The following is a 12,884-nucleotide window of genomic DNA, read 5'->3' as shown; positions in this document are numbered from 1 at the left end:
CAAAGTACTAAGTTGATTTGTTTAGTTGAGTTGTAATCTCATCAAACTTGTTTATTGATAAACATGACTTGATCGCTGTGGCAGTGGTCATTAGGGGTTAGAGAAAGTTTTCTCATAGCTTAGAGGAGAAGGGCTAAGCTAGATTCACTTGTGTAATAGTGGTGGACATAAAAGAGGCTCTATACTAAGGGGGAGTACTTAGGTATAGGAGGGACTTTCATGTGACCTGTGAGCTATTATTTGATAGTGAATTGACTCCTAGATTGGTATCCTCCAGACGTAGGTGATGTTCACCGAACTGGGTTAACAACTTCTTGTGTTTGTCTGTTTAGCTGTTTGTTTATTTTTAATACTCTGATTGTGTTTTGTTGTGCTACACATTGTTGCAACATTGTGCATCACATCTGTCCTAGGTGAATACGAATTTCAATTGGTATCAGAGCCAGGTCCCGTGTTCGAATCCCACGGAAGGCATGCTGTGCAGCTAGTTTGGCTGGCAGGTGCTGGGGGGGATTGTTGGGTCCAGGTGGGCCAGCATCCTGCCTGCAGGTAGCATTCGAAACGGGGCGTTGTCTGCTACGCTATAAGAAATAACGTTGCGCCCTCACTAACACCAATTGGTTTTGGCGTAGTGGTAAGCGCGTGATCCTACAAGTGGTATCAGAGCAGGCACCCTGTTCTGGTTGGGTGAGCTCCAGGGAAGACAGATTCGGTTCAAATGGACAACTCAAAGGAAGGTGGCTCTGTGAATAGACCACCTATTCTGGATGGCACCAACTACGACTACTGGAAGGCTCGTATGATTGCGTTTCTCAAATCAATTGATAGCAAGACCTGGAAGGCTATTGTCAAAGGTTGGAAACATCCGGTGAACATACCCAAGGAAGGGTCATCTGTTGGTGAGTTGAAACCTGAGGATGAATGGAACAAAGAAGAGGATGAGGAGGCGTTGGGTAACTCTAAAGCGCTAAATGCTATATTCAATGGAGTGGATAAAAACATGTTCCGATTGATCAACACTTGCACTGTGGCAAAAGATGCTTGGGAGATTCTCAAGACTGCTCATGAGGGGACTTCCAGAGTTAGAATGTCAAGGCTTCAGATTCTAACAACTCAGTTTGAGAACTTAAAGATGAAGGAAGATGAGACCATCTCTGATTTTCATATGAGACTGCGTGATATGGAAAACTCCTCTTTTGCTTTGGGAGAACAAATGTCAGAGGAGAAGCTCGTGAGAAAGATTCTCAGATCTCTTCCTAAGAAGTTTGACATGAAAGTAACTGCTATTGAAGAAGCTCAAGACATAAGCAGTATCAAGGTGGATGAGCTTATTGGATCCTTGATGACTTTTGAAATGACTCAGAATGATAGACCTGAGAAAAGAAATAAAAGCATTGCTCTTGTCTCAAGCACAGATTTAGATGATGATATGTCTGATAATGAAACTGGTGAAAGTATATCAGAAGCCATAGCTTTTATGGGAAGAAAATTCAACAAGGTTTTGAAGAGGCTGGATAAGCGATCGAGGCCAAATGTGCAAGACAAACGGCTTGACAACTTCAAGAATCAGCAATTTCAAAGAAAAGTGAAAGATGAAGACAAGACAGGAAATGGCCGAGGGGTTCAATGTCATGAATGTGAAGGTTTTGGCCACATCAAGGCTGAATGTGCCACCTATTTGAAGAAACAAAAGAAAAGGATGGTCACCACTTGGTCTGATGATGAATCTGATACAGAAGGTGAAGATGTAACAGCAAACAGAGTAACTTCATTCATGGTTAGATGTGATTCAGGTGATGGGGACAGTGACAAGGAGATCTCTGATGAGGAACTTGCTGAAGCCTATAAGCTTCTCTACACTAAGTGGAAAGAAGCATGTATCTACGGTCAGCAACAAAAGAAGCAAGTCTTTGAGCTTCAAGCTGAGAAGAAGAAGCTAACTGAAGAAGTGGCCTTATTGAACTCAAAAATGGAAGGAATGACCAAGTCCATTCGCATGATGAGTAAAAGCACTGATATTCTGGATGAAATTCTTGATGTTGGAAAAAGTGCAGGTGATAAGACTGGGATAGGATTTGATTATCGTGCTGTTAACAAGGCAAGCCAGAACATGACCAAGGAACATGTGCAGATTGGAAGGCAATCAAATGTTAAAATGTGGAACCGCAGGCCCCAGCAATCAGTTACACATTCGTATGCTCAAGTCAGGAACTATCAAAATTCAACTTGGAGATGTCATTATTGTGGGAGATTTGGTCACATTAGACCATATTGCTTCAAGCTTTATGGATATCCTATACTTCAAGATGTATCACGAGAGTATGAAAAGAAAAGTCCAGGCAAAAGCAGGTGGAAGCCTAAGGTTAATGCTACTGCTCTCATTGCTCACACCTCTCTGCGTGCATCATCAAAAGAAGACTGGTACTTCGATAGTGGATGTTCCAGACACATGACAGGAGTGAAGAGTTATCTTGAGAAAATGAAACCACATGCTAAGAGCTTTGTTACTTTCGGTGATGGAGCCAAAGGAAAGATCAGACGAATTGGAAAATTGTCTGACACAGGATCTCCAAACCTTGACGATGTTCTGTTAGTTGAAGGATTAACTGCAAACTTGATCATTATAAGTCAACTTTGTGACCAAGGCTTGAAGGTGGTGTTCAAACAATCTGGGTGTGTTGTCAAAAATAAGAACAAGGATGTGCTAATGAGAGGAGCTAGATCAAAGGACAACTGCTACATGTGGACCTCTGAAACAACATCCTTGTCTGCTCGATGCTTGATGTCTAAGGAAGATGAAGTTAGAATCTGGCACCAAAAGTTAGGTCATCTGAATCTTAAGAGTATGAAAAGAATTGTTGCTGAGGAAGCAGTTAGAGGAATACCAAAGTTGAAAATTCAAGAAGGAAAGGTTTGTGGTGAATGTCAGATTGGGAAGCAAGTCAAAATGTCCCACCAGAAGCTACAACATCTGACTACATCAAAAGTACTCGAACTACTGCACATGGATTTGATGGGGCCAATGCAAGTGGAAAGTCTGGGAGGAAAAAGGTATGTTTTTGTCTGTGTAGATGATTTTTCCAGATTCACTTGGGTAGAATTTCTGAAGGAGAAGTCAGACACCTTTGAAGTGTTCAAAGAACTATGTCTCCAAGTGCAAAGGGAAAAAGGGAGTGGGATTGTTAAAATAAGAAGTGATCATGGAAAAGAATTTGAGAATGGTCAATTTTCTGAGTTCTGCTCCTCTGAAGGAATCAAACATGAATTCTCTGCTCCTATCACTCCTCAGCAAAACGGAGTGGTTGAAAGGAAGAACAGAACATTGCAAGAATCTGCCAGAGCTATGTTGCATGCTAAAAATCTACCATATCATTTTTGGGCTGAGGCCATCAACACTGCCTGCTATATTCACAATCGTGTCACTATTCGTCAAGGAGATACAGTCACTCAGTATGAACTATGGAAAGGGAAAAAACCTACAGTGAAGTATTTCCATGTATTTGGCAGCAAGTGTTACATTCTGTCTGATAGAGAACACAGGAGAAAACTGGATCCTAAAAGTGAAGTTGGAATATCTGGGGTATTCTGGAAACAGCAGAGCATACAGAGTTTATAATATTCGTACGAAAGTCATGATGGAATCCATTAATGTAGTTGTTGATGATACATCCAATGAGAGAACGGGACAAGCTCATGATGAAGATGATCTACCATATGAGTGTACAAATGTGGAACCAGATGAGCCAGCAATTCAATTCCCAAATGAACAAGAAAACACTGTCTCTCAACCGCCTTTAGCTACCAAAGAACCCTCTATTAGAGTTCAGAAGATACATCCAAAGGAAAATATCATTGGTGATCTGAATGATGGGGTTATTACAAGGTCAAGGGATCTAGTTTCTAATGCATGCTTCATATCAAAAGTAGAACCAAAGAATGTCAAAGAAGCTCTGACTGATGAGTTCTGGATTCAATCCATGCAAGAGGAACTGGGACAGTTCAAGAGGAATGAAGTGTGGGAATTGGTTCCAAGACCTGATGATGCAAATGTTGTGGGAACTAAGTGGATATTCAGGAACAAGTCTGATGAAAGTGGTAATGTGACAAGGAACAAATCTCGTCTAGTTGCTCAGGGATACTCTCATATAGAAGGAATAGACTTTTATGAAACTTTTGCTCCTGTTGCTCGTCTTGAATATATCAGGTTGCTGTTGGGAGTAGCATGTTTGCTGAAATTTAGATTATATCAGATGGATGTCAAGAGTGCATTCTTGAATGGTTACTTGAATGAAGAAGTCTATGTGGAACAACCTAAAGGGTTTGTAGATCCAAGCTTTCCAGATCATGTGTACAGATTGAAAAAGGCTTTGTATGGCTTAAAACAAGCACCTAGACCATGGTATGAAAGATTAACAGAATTTCTTATCAACAATGGTTATGACAAAGGTGGCATTGACAAGACCTTGTTTGTTAAGAAAAATGGCGGTGAACTTATGGTAGCTCAAATTTATGTTGATGATATTGTGTTTGGTGGCATGTCGAACCAGATGGTGGAACAATTTGTTGAACAAATGAAATCTGAGTTTGAAATGAGTCTTGTAGGTGAATTAACTTACTTTCTGGGACTTCAGGTAAAACAGATGGAAGATACCTTATTCATCACACAAAGTAAGTATGCTAAGGGGATTGTTAAGAAGTTTGGTCTTGAGAATGCTGGTCACAAAAGAACACCTGCTGCAACTCATATCAAGCTCACAAAGGATGAGAAAGGTACTGATGTGGATCCTAGTTTATATAGAAGCATGATTGGAAGTCTTTTGTATCTCACTGCCAGCAGACCAGATATTACTTTTGCAGTTGGAGTTTGTGCTAGGTATCAAGCAGAACCAAAGACTAGTCATCTCATTCAAGTGAAAAGGATCATTAAGTATATCAGTGGTACAAGTGATTATGGCATTCTGTACTCTCACAACACTAATTCAGGGCTAACAGGTTACTGTGATGCAGATTGGGCTGGAAGTGCTGATGACAGGAAGAGCACATCAGGTGGATGTTTCTTTCTTGGAAACAATCTAATCTCTTGGTTCAGTAAAAAGCAAAATTGTGTCTCTCTCTCTACGGCAGAAGCTGAATATATAGCTGCTGGAAGCAGTTGCACTCAGTTGATGTGGATGAAACAAATGTTAAAGGAGTATAATGTGCAACAAGATGTTATGACATTGTTTTGTGACAATTTAAGTGCTATCAAGATATCCAAAAATCCAATTCAGCATAGCAGAACAAAACATATTGATATTCATCATCAGTTCATCAGGGAGTTAGTTGAAGATGGTACTGTTACTTTGGAGCATGTCTCAACTGAAAAGCAGTTAGCAGATATTTTTACCAAAGCTCTGGATGCCACACAGTTTGAAAAATTGAGACAGTTATTGGGTATCTGCTTATTTGAGGAATTATAGCAATTAAAGGGATTTTGGTGTGCCAACGGCTATTTTGTCATTACTTTTGAGGCACGCTTAATCAGGAATTTCCATTGTTTCTTGATAACCTCTCCTGCAACCTCCACTGCACAACTTCAAATCTCTGAAACTCACTCCAAAACCATCCATCCTTTTCTTGAAGACCCGTGTTTCCTTCTTTGTGTCCTCTTCACCATGAGTCAAGACTCTAGCAAGAAACTCACTCCTGAGATGAATGCTTACGGGGTAAAGGTAATGGGTTTGAAATCCAAAACCCCAAAATCTTCAAGGGTTTCAAAATCCTCTCCTCATACCTCTGAAATTGCAATTGCTCAAGGTATTCCTCAACCATCGTCTGATCCGAGCAAGAAGAAAGGGAAAAAGGCACGATCCAAGTCAGATGCGTCCAAAGCAAAGAAGAAGATGGTAACGAGAAGCTCTGAGGCTACCCAGGGAGTGAATTTCGAGGCTGAAATCAACCCAAGTACAGGTGATGATGTTGCTGATCTTCGTATCACTGAAGTGTTGGAAACTCCTCTCAAGGAAGTTTTACATGCATATGTAGATCCAATTGTTCCATCACCAAGCAACAATCAATCAAGCCACGGTGTTGATACTGATTGCAACAAGGATTCTGATCATCTTGAGGAAGAGGTAATGGTTCTCAACTCTACTTCCTCTGTTGATAAAGATATGCATGTCGAGGGTGTTCAGGATGTCATTGAAAACTCAGAATCTGATGAGGTGTTGATCAACACCCTTAGTTCTTCTGCTTCTGTTGCTTCAAAGAGGCAAAAGATGACTGTTGTTCGTAAGTACTCTACGCGTTCCTCTGGCAAGAAGTTAGGTTTGGGTTTGAGTGAGAACAAGCAGCGCAAGAAGGTCATTATTCTTGATGATGATACTCCTGTTGTACAAAATGTCAAGAGAAAGGTTCACAAAGATAATGCTACTCCTGTTGTTGATGAGACTCCAACTGTGGAGTTGGATAAGTCAGACACTGGTTCTGCTGCTCGAAAGCGCAAGATTGGGAAACGAATTCCAGAAAATGTGCCTGCTGCTCCTTTGGATAACATTTCCTTTCACTCTGAAGAAAGTGTTGGTAAGTGGAAGTATGTTTATCAGCGCAGGATTGCTCAAGAGAGGGAATTGACTGGTGAGATTTTGCATTGCCAAGAAATTATGGAACTTATTGAGACTGCTGGGTTGTTGAAAACTGTTACTGAGATTGGTGGCTGCTATGACAAGTTGGTGCGAGAATTTATTGTGAATGTGACTACAAATTGCACTGAGTCTGGGCATCCTGATTTCAGGAAAGTTTTTGTGCGTGGTAGGTGTGTACATTTTTCACCTGAGATCATTAATCAGTATTTGGGAAGGAGCACTATTGCCACAAGAAATGAAGAGCTGTCCTTGAGTGCTATCACTAATGAACTCACGGCTGGTCAGGTTATGGAATGGCCTGTCAAAGGCTTGTTGTCTTCTACTCATTTGAGTGTGAAGTATGCTATCTTGAATCGCATTGGTGCTGCAAATTGGGCTCCTACCACCCACAACTCAGATATTTCTTCAGGTTTGGCAAAATTAATTTATCTGATTGGTACTAAGGCTCAGTTTGATTTTGGTGAATATGTCTTTGCTCAAACTATGAAGCATGCTGACACCTTTGCTGTCAAGCTCCCTATTGGGTTTCCGTGTTTACTTTGTGGGATTATCTTGAGTCAACATCCTCAAATTCTCCTTGTTGATGAGGTTCCTAGCAAGAAGGCTAGTCTACTCACTATTGATTACAGGCTGCTAGCTGGTGCCCATGTTTCTGATGTTGCTGGTTTGGCTGAGATGACTCAGGGGGAGGGTACTTCCTCTCAGAAGACTCCTGAGACTCCTATTGCTGCGCTTATTGCGGTGTCTAAGATGCTTCAGGACACAATTACTAGTTGTACATTGAGGAAGAAGAATGTGGACACTCTCATTCTGCAGTTGACTAAAGGCAAGAGGCCTCTTGACGACAATGCTGCTGCTAATGATCAAAATGATGCTGGTACTTCTGATGATGACACTAATGCTAGTGATTAGTGTATTTGTTCATTCTTCATTCAATCTGGTTGTAATATTTTGTTGGCTTCTGCTGGCTCTCTGCACCCTTTGACAAATTCTGCTAATAAGGGGGAGAATGGTACTGTTGCTTGTGTTTGTGCTGTTGTTGCTGTTGTTGAGTGTTTTTGAGTTTCAGACTAAGTATGGTGCTCTGTTTTCCGACTCAGTAGTGTGTTCAATTCATCATATGTTGTGTGCTGTTTTGTGTTAATGGATGAGTATTGTTGTTTTTGCATTGTTTGACTTTCTGATCATGTTTTAGCAAAAATTTGCCAAAGGGGGAGATTGTAGTTCTTTTGATTGGCTGCACTTTGCTCAAACCATGATGTGCAACCATATGTTCCAACATCTGGAGCAACATGGTGGAATTTCATATGTTGTTGGTTCAGTCGTTAAAGTCAAGTTTGTTGTGAGGTTGCTGATTGTATGGGATTCAGAAGATTTATTCTATGCTGTGCGTTTTATCTTCTGAAGGCGTGTTTCTTTTAATCTTGGCTGAAGTAACAAGATTGATAACGTGTGAACCAAGTCTATCTCAAAGTTTGAATTCTGTTTTACTTGGTTCTGTTATTTTATTCTGGTAAGATTTGATTCCTTGAAGATTCTTTCCAAGAAGCGTGTTAGTGGACTCTATGACGTTCAACCCATTGAAGATCCAAGCCTCAAGTGAACGTCTATATAAAGGAACTTATAAACCCTAGCTGGATACGGATTCAGAGTGCTACATACTGATCTTAGGGTTTTTATTTGTGAGTCCTCTTGTGAGTTTTGTACCAACTTAGTGCTTTCGTTCATCAAAGTACTAAGTTGATTTGTTTAGTTGAGTTGTAATCTCATCAAACTTGTTTATTGATAAACATGACTTGATCGCTGTGGCAGTGGTCATTAGGGGTTAGAGAAAGTTTTCTCATAGCTTAGAGGAGAAGGGCTAAGCTAGATTCACTTGTGTAATAGTGGTGGACATAAAAGAGGCTCTATACTAAGGGGGAGTACTTAGGTATAGGAGGGACTTCCATGTGACCTGTGAGCTATTATTTGATAGTGAATTGACTCCTGGATTGGTATCCTCCAGACGTAGGTGATGTTCACCGAACTTGGTTAACAACTTCTTGTGTTTGTCTGTTTAACTGTTTGTTTATTTTTAATACTCTGATTGTGTTTTGTTGTGCTACACATTGTTGCAACATTGTGCATCACATCTGTCCTAGGTGAATACGAATTTCAGACCAGTTCTGTCGAGTGGTGCCAACCTCGCCTCCTCCCTACTGGTGGTTTGAGCAAGGTCCGAGCGGCGGAATGCGACCGCGCTTCCCGTTGGCCTGGAATGCTGCTCATTATAGAGAGAAGGTGACGTCGTTCAGTTTCTCGGACGAGGGCGCCCTATTGGAGACCGACTTGGAATTCAAACGGTTGTTGATGGGTGCCGTTCGTTACGTCATGGAGGGGGACAAGAAAGTCCCGGTTCGTCCCCTTCGTTGTTATGACTTGTGTTCCTTTAGCGTTCAGAAGAATGCTAAACTATTGCGTAAGTTATATATATATATTATACCCCCCGTCGTTTCTTTCTTTTGTTTGCTAATGTCGTTCTTCTTTGGGCAGGTGCTATGGTAGACATTGATCGAACCCTGTTGGAGGCGTTGCAGGTGGAAGACGGTCAGACCACGGATGAGGAGGAGGATCAAGAGACTGAGGTTCCCGAGGGTGAGCGCCGATCGGGGGGGGGGGGAGGAAGGTGCTGAAAATTAGCCGGTCCCCAATCCTAAGAGTGGGGAAGGAGTTGAGGTAGGAGGAACATCTGGGTCCGCGGAGAAGACTTTGACGGAGGGTGGCCAGGGAGCTGGTTCTCCTCCGAAGGGTGTATCCCCAAGGGGTCGGGGCTTTGTTCCCGTCCAAGAGGAGGGGCGGTCGTCTGATGAGGAGGAGGGTGCCCGGAATCCGGCCCCAAAGAAGCGGAGGGTGCAGAGCAATCAAGACCACTTTGAAGGTGAGGGGCAGAGTTCCAAGGCGGAGCGGGTGGAGCCCGTTACCATGGTAGCCCCCACAGGAATTTCGTTGTGGGGTCCTAGGGCAACCAACTGCCGGGAACATCTAGATCAGATCGACGACCTATTGCTGACGGAGAGTGACCAGAAGTACCTGGGTGATCAGGAGCCCTACGGACTCCTCAATTATGCTCACCGGGCCTCGCTCAAGACTGCCTCTACTGTTCGGTATCTGCAGTTGTTGGCTCTGCCAGAATTGGAGGAGCTCAGACAGAAGGCCGAGAAGGATGGGCAGTTGATATCTTCCATGAGTGAGGAGCTGGAAGCGGGGTGCTCTACGATCGAGGAGTTGAGCAAGGCGTTGGACAACGCGAAGGCCGAGAATGAGCAGGTGAAGAAGAAGGTTTTGGACGACGATGCGACTCTTCAAGACTTGGGGGAACGGTTGAAGCTTGCTGAGGAGGGCGTCGAGACCGGTGCGGCTCGATTGAAGGAGGTAGAGAAGGAGTTGGCGGGAGAGAAGGTCGCTTGGCTTCTTGAGTTCGATCAGAGTACTGCTCTGGAGAAAGAGAAAAAAGAGCTCGAGGCCAAGGTCGCTTCTCTGGAGGCTGATAAGAAACTGGCGGCCACCGTGTCGAAGATTAACAAGGCTTCTTTCAACAATGCGGTGAGCCAGCTTTCGGTTGTCAACCCGGGTTTGGATACTGGGCCCATTGGCTATCGAAAGGTGGTCTCCGGGGGGTAGATCGGAACGGTGGATTCCAAGGGGAATTTCATCCCGATCTTCCCGGCGGAGCAGGCTCTCAGAGGGGGTTGTTATGTTTTTTTTATTTTTTGCTTAAGTGTTTCGAGTCCTTCTGGACGATTGTAATAGTTGACCGTTTGTAATGACAACTTTTGGTGGTAATAGTAATGATTAACCTGTTCGGTTTGTTTGATTTTCGACTTATATTATTCAGCTTGCCCGGTTGGGTCTTGTAACTATTGTGTTTGGTGGGACTTTTAATTTTCGTGCCCGGAGGGTCTTCTAGCTAACGTGCCCCGAGGGCTTTTAAATTTCGTGCCCGGTGGGTCTTGTAAATTTCGTGCCCCGAGGGTCTTTTAAATCTCGTGCCCGGTGGGTCTTTTAAATTTCTTGCCCGGTGGGTCTTTTAAATTTCGTAGGTCGGCGTCCGTGCGAAAATAGCTAAACAAAACACTCCTTCTTGTTTCTTTATAAAAAATGCAAGTGTTCGGCCACAAGAGGAGAACTGGAAACAGTTCCTTGATTCTAATTTAAAATGAAGCTTGACTTAAGGACATTAAAAAAGAAACTGGGCTTGGGGTGCTTGGTCGGGCAGAGCTAACTGTAGTAGCGGTTCAAGTTGGCGGCGTTCCAAGTGCGGTGGATCTCTTCCCCAGAGAGCTTTTCCAACTTGTAGGCGCCGGTGCCGGTTGCTTCAGTTACTCTGTATGGGCCTTCCTAGTTGGCGGCTAACTTGTCTCTTTCGGTCCCGCGGGCTCCGATGCTGGCGTTGCGGAGGACTAAGTCCCCGGGCTGGAACACGCGGTAGACAACCTTCCTGTTGTAGCGAATGGTTGCGTGCTGCTTCGCGATTAATTCTCTGCAGTTAGCGATTGCCCTCCTTTCAGCGAGCAGGTCCAGGTCTTCGTGAATGAGCTGATCGTTCTCCCCCGGGTCGTAGCCAAGGGTGCGAGCGCTTGGTTCTCCAATCTCCGCTGGGATGACTGCCTCGGTTTCGAAAGTTGGGCGAAACGGGCTTTCCCCAGTCGTTGAGTGCGGGGTAGTGCGGTATGCCCATAGGACGTGGTCGAGCTGCTCCACCCAATTGCCCTTAGCGTCGTCCAGCCTTTTCCTGAACCCTCTGAGGATGACTCGCTTTGCAGCTTCCGCTTGCCCGTTCGTTTGGGGGTGTTCCACCGAGGTGAAGTGATGCTTGATATGCAGTCTGTCTACCAGCTCCCTGAACCCTTTGGAGGTAAATTGTGTAACATTGTCGGTAATCAGGACTCCAGGTACCCCGAACCTGCTGATGACGTTCTTGTAAAAGAAACGTTGTATGCGGGCTGAAGTGATCGTGGCGAGGGGCTCCGCCTGAATCCATTTGGTGAAGTAATCTACCGCGACCACCAGGTGTTTCAGCTGTCCCGGGGCGGTCTCGAAGGGTCCCAAGAGGTCCATTCCCCATTGGTGGAAAGGCCAAGGGGAGACCAGAGTCGAGAGTTGCTCGGGTGGAGCTAAGCGGTGGTCAGCATGCTTCTGGCACGGGTCACACTGTTTGACGTGATCGGCAGCGTCTTTCTCCAGGGTGGGCCAGTAATAGCCAGCCCGGACGACCTTCCTTGCCAGAGAACGCCCGCCGGGGTGGTGGCCCCAGCTGCCCTCGTGAATCTCTGCGAGGACATAGTCCGCTCGTTCCTTTGATAAGCACTTGAGAAGTGGAGTGGAGAATCCTCTCTTAAAGAAGTCATCGTTTATAATGGTGTACCAGGAAGCGCACCTAGTCAGTTTCTTTGCCTCCGACTTATCAGGCGGCAGCCAGCCCGTTGTGAGGTGCTTGACAATAGGGGTCCTCCAATCCTCGTCCGTGCTTATGCTCATGGTGTTGACTCTAGCAGGGCGGTTGGGGTCCGCGACATAAGGCAAGGCCAGTGTGCCATGAATGGCTGTCCTGTTCAGACCGGGCTTCCCGGTGCTTACCAGTTTTGCTAAGGTATCCGCGCGGTCGTTTTGAGCCCTTGGGACATGGCGGAATTTTACCTTACGGAATGTTGTGGCGAGTCATTTCAGGTGGGAGAGGTATTGCTCTAGAATTGGGTCTTTAGATTGGGCTTCGCCGTTAGCCTGGGAGACTACCAGGAGGGAGTCGCAGCAGACGAGTATGTCATGCGCCCCCAGGTCTCGCGCCGTTACCAGACCCGCTATGCAAGCTTCATATTCAGCTTGGTTGTTAGTGGTTGGGAAATTAAAGCGCAGTGACTGTTCAACTACCATCCCTGTATTGCTTTGGAGGACGATCCCAGCGCCCCCCCCCCCTCTTTGTTACTTGAGCTGTCAACATGGATGACCCAGGAGATTTCCGCCGGGGGGTCTTCATCGCCCGTGAGTTCCACCAGGAAATCTGCTAGGACCTGCGCCCTGATCGCGCGTCTGGGTTCGTACTGGATGTCATGCTCGGACAACCCGATCGACCAGCTCACCATTCGTCCGGCTAAATTCGGCTTATGTAGGACTTGCTTGACAGGCTGGTCCGTGCGAACTATGATGCTATGGGATTGGAAGTATCTTTTGAGTCGCCTGGCAGTGGTTAGGAGGGCGAGTGCCACCTTCTCGAGCATCTGATAT

The 12,884-nt window shown here is 44.8% G+C and overlaps 2 protein-coding genes across 2 annotated transcripts; both read left to right on the top strand.

The window, feature by feature from the left end:
- The first annotated feature begins 718 nt into the window (after positions 1 to 718).
- LOC130719337 (uncharacterized) lies at positions 719 to 3,616 on the top strand. The gene is made up of 2 exons (XM_057569963.1): positions 719 to 1,231; positions 1,364 to 3,616. Exons 1-2 carry the CDS (start codon positions 719 to 721, stop codon positions 3,614 to 3,616), a joined length of 2,766 nt encoding a protein of 921 aa, XP_057425946.1.
- A 2,038-nt stretch (positions 3,617 to 5,654) lies between these two features.
- Positions 5,655 to 7,535, top strand: LOC130719336 (uncharacterized). The gene has a single exon (XM_057569962.1). It carries the CDS (start codon positions 5,655 to 5,657, stop codon positions 7,533 to 7,535), a length of 1,881 nt encoding a protein of 626 aa, XP_057425945.1.
- The last annotated feature ends 5,349 nt before the right edge of the window (positions 7,536 to 12,884 follow it).

The sequence above is a fragment of the Lotus japonicus genome, chromosome 5 (genome assembly GCF_012489685.1).
Source record: "Lotus japonicus ecotype B-129 chromosome 5, LjGifu_v1.2".
Taxonomy (NCBI): Eukaryota; Viridiplantae; Streptophyta; class Magnoliopsida; order Fabales; family Fabaceae; genus Lotus; species Lotus japonicus.
This window is presented reverse-complemented; position numbering and strand designations above follow the sequence as displayed.